General features: G+C 48.2%; 1 protein-coding gene across 2 annotated transcripts in view; it reads left to right on the forward strand.

The window, feature by feature from the left end:
• LOC123747659 (BTB/POZ domain-containing protein 2-like) overlaps positions 1-12207 on the forward strand; it is a 209098-nt gene extending 196891 nt beyond the window's left edge. For both annotated transcript variants that reach the window (XM_069334088.1, XM_069334087.1), the window contains 2 exons: positions 10672-10811; positions 11292-12207. In XM_069334088.1, the coding sequence (XP_069190189.1) occupies positions 10672-10811; positions 11292-11937 (786 nt within the window). In that variant the 3' untranslated portion in view covers positions 11938-12207. The remainder of the gene's footprint in view (positions 1-10671; positions 10812-11291) is intronic.
• Positions 12208-13190: the final 983 nt, after the last annotated feature.

A 13190-nucleotide genomic window follows, 5' to 3' on the forward strand; every position in this document is an offset into this window, starting at 1 on the left:
TACCTCCGTGTTGAATGCTCTAAGGCCCTTAACCTACTTATGGTTTTGTTCCATACTTCTTGGGGAGCGGATAGACGTACGCTCCTCTATTTGCATTCCTTTCTCGTCCTGTCTAAACTCAATTATGGTTGCCCTGCCTACTCGTCTGCATCTTCTACTCTTTGCCGTCTTGATCCTTTGCACCCTACTGGGTTGCGTCCCAGCTCTGGTGCTTTTCGTTCAACTCCCGCCCTCGGCTTGTATGCTGACACTGGCTTTGTCTCTCCAGGACCGCCGTGATCGCTACAGTCTTCGAGATCTTGCGTGATCCTTACTGCATCCTCACTCTCGCCTGTATCGTGCTTTGACTTTTACCTCTCCTTTAGTTCCTGTTCCTCTTCACCACCTTCCTCTTTCTGTCCGTTTGTCTCTTACAAGATTCTCGTTTGGGTCGTATTACTAATGTTTCTCCTCGTATTATTCCATCCTTGCCCCCGTGGAGAGTCCCCCCTTCCCAAATTTTGTACTTCAATGACCCGCATCACTAAAGCTTTTACCCCTCCTACAGTTCTGAGACGCCTCTTCCTTGAGCACTTTTCTTCTCACTCCCACTCCGTTCCCATCTTCACCGATGGGTCAAAATTTGCTGACGGTGTGGGCTACTGTTGTTTTTCCTGACCACACTTGTTTCCTTCCTCCGGAGGCTAGCATCTTCACAGTAGAACTTTATGCTATTCTCCATGCTCTTTGTCTCCTGCTTTCGTGGTGGTAATTGACTCTCGTAGTACCCTCATGGCTTTAGGGTCCTTTAATCCGGTCCACCCGGTGGTCATAAAGATTCAATATTGGCTGTTTCTTACCTCCAGTAAATTTAAGTCGGTTGCGTTTTGCTGGGTTCCCAGCCTTGTTGGTGTCTTTAAATGAGCGTGTGGATGCTGCCGCTAAGGACGCTATCCGTACTTGTCCCATCTCCCGTAAAGGTATTCCTTATTCAGACTTTTACCCCGTTATTCATGCCTCCATCCTTGCCCGCTGGCAGAGTTGTTGGTCTTCTGTTATTAGTAACAAACTGCGTACTCTTAAGAGTCGTGTAGCCCACTGGTCTTCCTCCTGCCACCGTAACCGGCAGTAGGAAACGGCTCTGGCTAGGTTAGTTACCCGTTTAACTCACGGTTACTTAATGGAGCGCCGCCCTGCTACTTATTATCCAAATTGCATTGTTCCTCTTATGGTCGTGCATATCCTTGTTGAATGTCCTGACTTCCAGGACGAGTGTCTTGTTTTCCGGCCGTCCCCTGCGGTCGCTTGTTCCTTGATAGAATTCTTGGCTACTCGGATAAGTTTGATATCGCTCCCCTTATGCGTTTTTGTTCTCGTATTGGCATCCTTGGTGATATTTAGCGCCCTCTGATTATCCCGCACATATGATGGTACTTCCTGGTTTGGTGCCTTCTATTGATAATTACTTGCTTACACATAACACACACATGTAGTAACTGATAACAGAACCCAGAACAGTACATAAAATAAAGAAAATAAATAACATAAAACACACCCACAACCAAATACACACAACAAAGATAGAAGCATTTAGAGGACCACTCACACAAAGCTAACCACATCTCCCACACACAGGAACAAAGGAGCACAGTTCAAAACCACACATGCTACAAAGGTATATAAGCATAGACAGAAGCACAGAAAAAATGTGTACACACAGGAAACACACACACACGCTAAAATAGAGAAATGCATACAGAACCAATCACACCACTACCAGACAACACGCAACAACCAAACACCCGAACACAGGAAGCACAGGCCAAGGCCGATCAAAGGCCAAGAAACTGAAAAATGCAGGCTTGGTAGGAGTAAAAAAACTACCCCCAAACCTCATTCCCACACGCATACACACAACCGGCACCTGGAGGCACCGAAACACACCACACACGCACAGGAGCAGCACTACCACAAGGAACCCCCTCCCCGCTCGGCTCGTTGTTGCCGTGTGGGGGCTTAGTGGGCGGCTGCCGGAGTGTGATGCTCCTTGGGACAGTCCTCTGTCCTTTTCTAGCCTTGTGCTCCTGCTGCCGTCCTCTCCAATTCTGCTGGGCACCTTTTCCTTTTCCTTCTGTTTCGTTTTTCTCCCCCCCTCTTCCCTTATCTGCTTGCCATTTCCTGCCGACCTTTTGCTTGTTCTGGTTCTTCCCTTGGACTTCTATTTTGACGCCCGGGTGCTTGAGGAGGCATACTCTTGCACCCGTAGAACTGTAGCACCCGACGTCGAGAGCGAAGGGAACCTTTTATTGTCAATCCCCCTTTCGTCACTGAACTCGATCTCGACGGACTGTCGGTTTCTTAAGGTGGCGTTTGTGGGGCGTATACTCACGACGCACCCCTAGGAGTCCCCGGCAAGATCGGCGATAGCTTCTTGTTGGGTGTCCTGCCTCTAATTGTGGCTCCATGGTGGGTGTGGTGGCACATTCGTGAATGAATTTTTCTTTTCGTAATGATGATGACCCCTGTTTCGGCTGTTTCTGGTTTACCTTCTCAGGCTCGTGGGGTGGGCGACCAAGCCCCCGAGTCGGTCCATGTTGGAAGACCGGGCTCTGTAGCCTCCGCTGCATTGTACCCCGACCTTGCTCCTCCTTTGGCCTCTGACTCCTTCCCCTGGCTCCCCTCCCTCTGTGGTTGGGTCGAGCCCCAAGCCCCCAGTGGTGACTACCTCGTCCCCTGGCGCGGCTCCTTCTCTAGTTGTAACTACTGCGCCTTTTAACCCCTCTCTGGGGGTTCTCACCGCCGTCCTCGTCACGGCCGCCCTCGCACGATTCCTTCCAGTTCTGCTACCTATCAAGCCTTGTTTGGTCCCGCTTCGTGGGCCAAATATTTTGATCTCCTCCCTCTTGATTCTGCGCCTCCTGACGATTTCTCCCTCCATCAACATCTCGTTGATTCCGTGGATGCCTCCATTACTTTCAACCCCACTAGTCTCGGTACACGTGTCGTTGCTGCTCCTTCCAGGATGCTGCTTCCCGCTTGGCTGCCTTATCCTGCCTTGGCGAGACCCCTGTTCGGGTCTCAAAGAATGCTCAGTTGAATGCCAGTGTTGGCACTATTCTGCTCCCGCCCCATGTTGCGACCGGTGTTCGGAACCTGCGCGACTGCCACTACGATATTCGACGTATCATTGCTGCCCAGGGCCATTCTATTCTCCAGGTGGACACGTTTACTCGTCCCCCTCGTGGTAGTCGCCGTCAACCCCTCCGGGTTGTGAAGATTACCTTTGATGGTAGGACCCTTCCACCCTGTCATTCTTGCTGGTGCCAGGTGCTCTGTCCAGGAGTACATTCCTTCTCCTCGGCTCTGTAACAAGTGCTGGAGGTTTGGGCATGGTGCCCTTCGCTGCTCCAGAACTGTCTCTGTCCTTTGTGTGGTGGCGAAGGTCACTCTAAATCGGAGTGCACTTCTCCCCCAGGCTCGTTGCCTCAACTGCGGTGAGGCCCATCCTACCTTCTCCCATGCGTGTGTCCATTACAAGCTTGAGGCAGCCGTCCTCAACTTGAAGCACCGGGAGCGTTTATCTTTTCCTGAGGCGAGACACCAGGTTCGCCGGCTCCCGCCTTATGCTAATATCTCTTATGCTCGCGTGTTGCGCTCTTCCTCTCCTCGTCCTTCCCGCCTTCCTCAGACTCGCAACCGTTTCCGGGCCTTGGACCCTGATACGCCCACTGCCCCCTCCTCTGTTCCTTTGGGTTCTCTCCCGAAGGATCCACCTCGTGGTCCTCTGTCTGGGGTTCCCCTTCTTTCTATCCGGTCTGCCGTGTCTCCTGTGTCTTCTTCGTCTCCCTCCGTTCGTCCTTCCCATCCTTCCCCTCCGTCTCTTGACTCTCCCCGCCGCCTGTCGGTGCGGGCTGATGTCCATCGCTCTCCAAACGGCCGTGATGTGTGCTCTCGTTCAGCTTCTCCTGTTGAGACGCTAGAATCCGTTGCCCAGTACGTGGTTGCTGGGACACCTGTCTCTTTAAGTCAGAAGCGTAAATCTGGCTCCTCTCCTTCCTCCTCCCCGGCGGGTAAGAAGGTTTCGCTTTCTTCCTTGGCCCCTACTTCTGCCCCTCTCGCTCCTTCCCCTCCCATTTCGTTGGTTGCGCCTCCTGTTCCTGCTATGGAGGTTTCTCTTCCCTCTCGGTTGCTGCCCTTGCTGAGGTACGCTCCCCTCTTTCTACCCCTTGTTATGATCTCAGCCTACAGGAGAAACGAGTCTCCCTCCTTGAGAGTTATTCATCAAGCCTGACCTGATTAGAAGGTCTAGCAAATATTGAGGTAATAACCCATATGTAAAATAGTTGCTTGGATATGTATAACAATTTGAGATTATGGGAAATGAAGAAGAACACAGATAAATGACGGACAGAGATGTGGACATTTTGCTGGAGGCGTGAGGCTCGCTTCTGGAAGGGCTTTGACCTCACTTGAGGCCAGACATCGCAGGGGAAAAGCCGCGCTCCGTTGAGCTCCCGTCAGAAGGGAACCCCTAGTGATATATCTCGAAGAGAAGAGAAGTGTGCAGACGTACCAGCTGTGGAATCGAGCTGGGGACGTGTGGTCTCAAGTCGTGGGCGATGAGAAGTGTTTATTAAATCGCCCAGAGGCATTATTGTGGGCGGTGGAAGCACTGTGACCAGACGCCGTCAGAGGGAGAAGCGCCCTCGACCAGTTAATCTGTAGTTTGTTCTTTGGGGAAGAAGTTGCTGAGAACTTCGAAGCCAGCCTAGATGAGGTAATTGATGAGACTCCAAGGTAGTGAAGCAGAGGACCTCGAGCTGGGAGGAGAAGCAGTGAAGAGTAGTGTCACATGCTTCTGTAGAGGTGGAGAAGCACCATAGTTGCTCGAGGAAACTTCATGGTGTAGCAGCCAAGAGAGCTGTGTGGACGAACCTAGCAGAAGGGTGAAGCACCGTAGTTGCTCAAGGAAACTTCATGATAGCAGCCTGGAGGAGCTGCAGAGGATCCTGGTAGTGAAGCCCGGAAGAACCTGAAGATATCAGGGTAGTGAACTTCCAGAGGTGGAAGGGAAGTTCTGGTGGATTACTTGTAGGGAGTTGATAGTGTTTGGTTGTCATTAGCGTACAAGACGCAGTGAGAGGTGAGTGACTGTTTGCATCCTTATGTCAAGGAGGGTTTTATACTGAAGTTTAGAGTTACAGTCGTAGGCTGGATTACCTACAGATGTATGCGTTCCAGGACTGACAGTGATCGATTGATCATTGTTGTGCATCAATGAACATTCATACTGATATGTTATTGCATTCAAAAGCTGATTTTCTTTGTACACATTTATATATATATATATATATATATATGTCGTACCTAATAGCCAGAACGCACTTCTCAGCCTACTATTCAAGGCCCGATTTGCCTAATAAGCCAAGTTTTCATGAATTAATGTTTTTTCGTCTACCTAACCTACCTAACCTAACCTAACCTAGCTTTTTTTGGCTACCTAACCTAACCTTACCTATAAATATAGGTTAGGTTAGGTTAGGTAGGGTTGGTTAGGTTCGGTCATATATCTACGTTAATTTTAACTCCAATAAAAAAAAATTGACCTCATACATAGAGAAAAGGGTTGCTTTATCATTTCATAAGAAAAAAATTATAGTAAATATATTAATTAATGAAAACTTGGCTTATTAGGCAAATCGGGCCTTGAATAGTAGGCTGAGAAGTGAGTTCTGGCTACTAGGTACGACATATATATATATATATATATATATATATATATATATATATATATATAATATATATTCTCTTGCTGATGGTGCAACAGTGTATGTAGACTTGACCAACTTGAGGAGGTTGATAGTATCAGGTGGTGAACCAGGAGATAGGATACCACTTGATAAGCTGATGGTAGAGTTCTGGTTGTGTTGGAGAGCAACCTGATTGTGATATTATAGAGTATAGGATTCATTATTATTATGTGTGTATGTATCGTGTATGTGCTTTGTCCAGTAAATGTATCCCAATTTGCTGGTGTTTGCCCTTGTCCTAGTGAGGCTTCCCAGGAGGTAGTAAAGAAGGAGAGAGAGAGAGAGAGAGAGAAAGAACCAAGAACCACTGCTGTGGACAGGGTAAAAGGTAATACTAATAAGTCAAAAGGGGATTGAGGAGATCATATCACCTAAGGAGAGAGTGGGGAGTCACAGCGGCTCGAGTGGGTGTGTGCACGTGACAACGAGGCTGAGTGTTGGAGCCGCATCCCCTAAACATGTGACGTGGAGCCCCTCTCCAAGAGCCAGAAGCGCCTAGTGTGATCTCCTAGTGAAGTGTAAGAACTCTACCGAGTTGTGGGTTGGGTTGTCCGCAGAGAAGGATCATCGACGACAACTCCAACCAACCCACAGACTATAATACCCTCCTCTTCCTGCTGCTGTCCTTGACTGCTCCTCTCCGTTGTCTCCTCTTCCTCCTCCTCCTCGTTCTCCAGACCCCGCCCGCCCACCTCTGATCTGTTCTCCCGTTTCCTTCCCTCCGTCTTTGCTCAGTTTACCCATGCCCCCAAACCCTGACTTTGCTGACCCTGATCCCGACCCTGATATTCTTTAACGTGCTCTATTGCTCTTTCGCCTTTGTTTCTTCCTTGTTCTCTGTTTTTGTCCTCTCTCTTCTCGTCGTTGTCCATTCTTCAATGGAACGTTCGAGGTTATTACGCCAATTTCCTCGAACTCCATCTTCTGATTTTGCGGTTTTCGCCCCTTTGTGTCCGTCTCCAGGAGCCGATGCTTGGTGCTCGTCCTGGTCGGTTTTGTGGCTATTCCTGTCTCTCCCCCCTCCCCCAGCCGTTGCTGGGGCTTCTAATTCTTCTGCTCTTTTGATTCGTGCTGATGTTCCCTTTGTGCCTTTACTTTTTCCTTCGCCTCTCCATTGTTCTGCTGCTCGTATCTTTGTGGGGAAATGGTACACAGTTTGTTCCATTTATCTCCCACCGAGTGTCCCGCTTTCTCTTCCTGATTTGAAACACCACCTAGACTCCTTGCCGGAGCCTGTGCTCCTGCTGGGTGACTTCAATTGTCGTCATTCTCTTTGGGGTGACGTTCTGACGAATACCCGGGGTCGCCTTCTTGAGCCGTTTCTCCTCTCATCTTCCCTGTCTCTTCTGAATTCTGGTGAGCCCACTCATTTGGACTCGCTCTCTGCTCTTCTTCTCTTAGATTTCACGTGGCAGGTTCTTGATGACCTCCATGGAAGTGATCATTTCCCCATCCTTGTTTCCTTTTTCTCTTTTCGCCCTTCCCTCTCTTTCCCTAGGTGGCAGTTTGCTAAGGCGGACTGGACCCTGTTTACCCTCAGTGCTGCTCTCTCTGACCTCTCCCTTCTGCCTCTCTCTCGTGTTCTCCTCCTTTTTCATGACAACGCTGCCCTCCGCTCTATTCCTCGCTCTTCCTCTCGGGGTCCACGGAAGTGCGTTCCCTGGTGGAATGCGGACTGTGCTCGGGCTGTCCGCTGTAAGCGTGCAGCCTGGAAGAGGCACCGCCGTAGGCAGACGACCGATTCTTTTCTATTCTTTCGGAAAGCGAGTGCGGTGGCCCGTAGGGCCATCCGTACGGCTAAACGTGAATGTTGGGCATCTTATGTCTCAACAATTACATCCGAAACGCCTCTGCCCCAGATCTAGAGCGTATCCGCAAGATAGCGGGTAAGTTCGTTCCCGATGTTTCACCGGTCCTTCACCTCCATGATACTCCTGTGGCGGACCCGTTGCAGGTCGTTTCCGTACTGCGTTCCCACTTTTCTTCTGTTAGCTCTGGTCTTCATCTTCCCCAATCTTTCCTTCTTCTTAAACCTGTCCTTGAGTCTCGTCCTTTAGATTTCTGCACTCGTCTTCAGCTTCCCTATAATGATCCCTTCTCTCTCTCTGAACTTCGTTCTGCCCTGGCCCTCTGCGGTTCTACGGCGGCGGGCTCCGATGGTATTCATTATGAGATGCTTCGCCATCTCCCTCCGTGCACGTCTCAGTATTTACTGAGTCTGTATAATCGGATCTGGGAGTCGTCGTCAGTCCCTGAGGTCTGGCTCGATGCCGTTGTCCTCCCTGTTCGCAAACCGGGGTCTCTGGGTACTTCCCCTTAGGACTTTTGCCCTATTGCCCTCACAGGTTGTGTCTGCAAACTCTTTGAACGTATTGTTAACGTTCGTCTAATGTGGTTCCTGGAACACCATCACCTCCTCTCCCCTTCTCAATTTGGTTTCCGCAAGTGCCGCAGCACGACAGATGTCCTGGTGAACTTGGAGGTCTATATTCGTACTGCATTTGCTGCGAAGACCTCCGTTGTTGCCGTCCTTTTTGACCTGGAAAAGGCTTACGACACCACTTGGCAGTATCATATTCTATCTGAACTTCATTCTTTTGGCCTTCGTGGTCATCTCCCTCTTTCTCCGCAGCTTCCTCTCTCGTCGTTCCTTTCGGGTGCGCCTTGGTACCGCTCTCTGTGCATCTTTTCAGCAATACGAAGGTGTGCCCCAGGGTAGTGTTCTGAGCACTATTTTTCTGGTTGCCCTCAATGGTCTTCTTTCCTCTCTTCCTTCAGGTGTCTTCTCCGCTCTCAATGTTGATGATCTTACCCTTTGCTGCCAGGGTGATGATTCGCCTCTCCTTCAGCGCCGGCTTCAAATTGCAATTGATGCCGTGTCATCTTGGGCCACCGATCATGGCTTCAAGTTCTCTACTTCTAATACTTGTGCCATGACTTACGCGGAAACGGGTCGTTCTTCGTCCCTCTTTGTCCCTTTATGGTCATCCCCTTGAGTACAAAGATTCCGCAAAGCTTTTGGGGTTATTCCTTGACACTCGTTTGTCTTGGTCTCCCCATATCTCTTACCTCCGTGTTGAGTGTTCTAAGGCCCTTACCCTCCTTCGGGTCTTGTCCCATACTTCTTGGGGGGCAGATAGGCGCACTCTCCTTGCTTTACATTCCTCTCTCGTCCAGTCTTAGCTCGATTATGGTTGCCCTGCTTACTCGTCTGCTTCTCCTTCTACTCTTCGCCGTCTTGATGCTTTGCACCATACTGGGTTGCGCCTCAGTTCTGGTGCCTTTCGTTCGACTCCCGTCCTTAGCTTGTATGTTGACACTGGCTTCCTGTCTCTCCAAGACCGCCGTGATCGCTACTGTCTTCGCTATCTTGCGCGGTCCTTACAACATCCTTCCTCTCGCCTCTGTCGTGCTTTAACTTTTACCCCTCCTGCGGTTCCTGTTCCTCTTCACCACCTGCCTCTTTCTGTCCGGTTATCTCGCCTACAGGATTCTCATTCCGTTCATATTTCTAACGTTGCTCCTCGTGTTCCTTCTTTTCCCCCGTGGAGAGTCCCTCTTCCGCGGTTTTGTACTTCCTTGACCCGTATCACTAAAGCTTTTACCCCTTCTACGGTTCTAAAGCGCCTTTTCCTTGAGCACTTTTCTTCTCACTCCTGCTCCGTTTCTGTCTTCACCGATAGGTCTAAGTCTGCGGACGGTGTTGGCTACTGTTGTTTTTCCTGATCGCACTTATGTGTGTCGCTTACCTCTGGAGACTAGCATCTTTACAGCGGAGCTTTATGCTATTCTCTCTGCTCTTTGTCTCCTGCTTTCTCGTTGTCAGTCTTCCTTTGTAGTTGTTGTTGTCTCTCGTAGTGCCCTCATGGCTCTCGGGTCCTTTAATCCGGTTCATCCAGTAGTTGTCGAGATCCAGCATTGGCCGTTTCTTGTTCACAGTAAATTTAAGTCGGTTGAGTTTTGTTGGGTTTCCAGCCATATTGGTGTCTTTAAATGAGCGTGCGGATGCTGCCGCCAAGGAGTCTGTCCGCTCTTGTCCAATCTCTCATAAAGGTATTCCATATTCCGGTGTTTACCCGGTTATCCATTCCTCCGTCCTTGCCCGTTGGCAGGCTTCTTGGTAGTCTGTTACTGGTAACAAACTACGTACTCTTAAATGTTGTTTCCTCGTGGCCGTCACCCTACCACCGTAACCGGCGATGGGAAACCGCTCTGGCGAGGTTGCGCATTGGCCATACTCGTTTAACCCATGGTCACTTGGAGCGCCGCCCTGCTCCTTATTGTCCTAGTTGCATTATCCCTCCTACGGTCGTGCATGTCCTCATTGAATGTTCTGAATTCCAGGACGAGCATGTGTCTTGCTTTCCGACCACCCCTCGCGGTCGCCTGTCCCTCAATAGAATTTTTGGTGACTCGGATACTTTTGATATCGTTCGACTTATGCGTTTTTGTTCTCGTATTGGCATCCTTGGTGATATTTAGCGCCCTCTGATTATTCTGCGCATTTGATGGTGCTACATAGCCTTCCCAGTTTGGTGCCTTCTTTTGATATTTACTTGCTTGTAATAATGTTATAACGAATAAGTGGTTATATATTAAAGATTTACCTGACTAGCTTTATGGTTTCCATGGTTTGCTATTTGAGTCGCCAAAGTGAAGATAGCTGGAATATTGTATGAAATTTGAGAAATGTTTAAAACGTTTAATCTTGTTTAAGTCTTCATTCAATTCTGTGATGTCCATGGTTTGATTCTGATTAGAGAATCTAGATGATTATAATGAATATAGTTTCCCACCATGAAATTCTTACCTATTCCCTTGTCTGAACGTCCGTGTTTATTACCTGCAAAGAGAAAGGTACAGTCTTAGCACATGTTAACAGATGTTGGCGATGTGGTCGGATGAGGTGCTTTCGTGCCCGGAGCTGGGTATGATGAGCACGCTGGCTTTCCGCAGACTCATAGATCACACCTCTCTCGGACCCTCTTCAGAGGTAGTGTTCTTCAAAGCAATTTGGAACTGGTAAGTGACTAGTTATTGGTAGTAAGAAATGACTGAAGGAGGTCGAATGGAGAATGGACAGAGCTTGTTAAAAGCATGAAAGATCTTGATACGCGTATAACTGGCAGGAAACATTAAAGACGGTCCTTGGTTAATGACATTTAAGCATTTGTAGAAAGACGTTACCTTAATACCACTAAAGTTTAGTGGCAATAGTGCTGAGGTGTGTTCATTGCATAGAATAAAGTAGGAAAGTTCTACAAATTAGAGGTTCTCGGCCTTTAATACAGGCGTGTAGTTCCGTCCTGCAGTTTCTTGTACAGTAGCGATGTTGTGCGGCTGAAAATGAAATTAGTTCTACTTTCAGAATTTCAGAAAAGTTTGACATTACCGGATATTAGTAAATGAAATATATTTTACGTCTGGGCTGTTCGCGATTGTTTTACTCTTTAGGAGCTATGTCTATAGAAGGATTAAGTAATGCGGCCTTAACTGTTGCAGGGCCAGGACGCGTCCGGTGCGAGAGAAGAACAGTGTCCGTATGGAGATGATCCAGTTCCTGGTGAGCGTACGGTTTCTGAGGATGACGGAGGAGGAGTTCATGCATAATGTGGTGCCAACCGGTGTCCTGCACTGTCACGAGATCGATGCTATACTGCAGGTCATACGGGGAGTGAAAGACATCACCCTCCCTCTGTTGGCGCCCTGCAGGCTCACGGAAGAAAGGCAAAGACTTGTAAGAAGAGCAGTTTTAGAGAGACCGATTGATGAAAACACACACACCCCACACGCCCGTCGCATCATTAAAGAGCAGACGATGATTAAAGATCTTACTGTAAGCAGCACCGTTTACGTTGGTCAGTTCATTTGTACAGGAATTATGGACCTAAATGTAAGCATGCTAATAGTTCTCACTTCAAAGGAAGCTGTGATTGCTCGAGGCAAGTGGAAAGGTACAGGCTGTAAATTTGACAAACCCATCAGACTACAGCCGGACGAGAAGTACATCCTGAAGCTGAAGTCGGAGACGGGATTATCAGCGTGGGACGAAGCCGGAGCCGGTAGCGCGTGTGGCGGTTTCACAGAGGCTTCCTTTTCGGGCTGTCTTTATTGTCCTCGGTTGATCATTGATTTTATACGAGCATAGGAGAGGAAATTGGACACGTGTTGCTTTGTTATTGGAGGCATCGGTAGAAATTCTGACGATTGGTAACCATGAATAATTTAACTAGATGACTATTTTAATTAAATATAATTTTAAGGATTTTTGACATGCAGTCAAATTTTTGCTCTAGTAGTTAGTATTTTAACGTTACCCAGTGTTGATCCGGGAAAAAAATAAACTTTTAGACTGATTTTATTTTAAATTTTTCACTTGTTCATGGCACATTATATTCAAATAAATAATATACATATATTCTTGTATTTCAATTTGCTCATGTAACCTGAGACGCTGCATGGTGACTGCTGGTGACACACCAGGTGTGAACAAAGACTCCCCCCCGCCCCCATCAACGCAACCTCCCCTCAACGGTTTCCTTGATGTTAAGGGTGGGCTCATGTGTGCTGCTCGCATGTCGTCGCTACTGCTCTCCCGCTCCTGACTGTCGTGAAAGTGCACAAGCGAAATAAGCCATGTTAGCTGTGCTTTGAGACCCGAGCATTCCCTTGTTCCTTCATCTGGTCGAGCCTACCCTGCAGCTAGAACCCCTAAGGGTATATGGGGTGGTCTACTCCATGTATAGGTGGGCGATGGGGCAATTCGGAAGGCGAGCAATAACTGTACCTGAGCTAATCGGCTCGCCTAGGTAGAACTGGGTTAAGGCAGCATTGCTGGGTTGGTATTCCTTTCGCTCTTCAGCGAATCTGGTGTTGGTCATTCACAAAATAGATTCACACTTTAACTGACCAAGGAACTTAACCTAAGGATTTTTTGGTACAATTGCTCAGAGGTTGTTAGTAAATTCTTTGAAGACTTTACACACAGAAATCACAATAGCGTGATGCATCAATGAGCAAATCCACAAATCCAATCCTGTCGTAGCTCAATCAAGGCAGCGTCTGGGATCATCTCGGACGTAGATTCGAATCCTCGTCACGGCCCCTGTGGATTAGTTCTTCGAAGACGTGATTAGTATACACATCTCGTGTGGTTCCTAGAATATCATGAATTCCTTCTCTCAAATTTGACTTTCTAAAGTGTCTGGGCACCACGTATATCTTGGTGTACTTTTAAGTGTACATTCGTAATGCCATTGCTGAGAATTCCTCCATTATTGCAGTTTTGTTTTGACCTAAAGAAGGCTTCTGAAACCACCTGATGTAACATTTTAGGCCAAGTGTATTTCTTTGGGTTTAGAGGCAGTCTTGTGCTTTTCCTTCTAAGCTTTATCTATCGTA

This window comes from Procambarus clarkii, chromosome 30 (assembly GCF_040958095.1).
Source record: "Procambarus clarkii isolate CNS0578487 chromosome 30, FALCON_Pclarkii_2.0, whole genome shotgun sequence".
Classification (NCBI taxonomy): domain Eukaryota; kingdom Metazoa; phylum Arthropoda; class Malacostraca; order Decapoda; family Cambaridae; genus Procambarus; species Procambarus clarkii.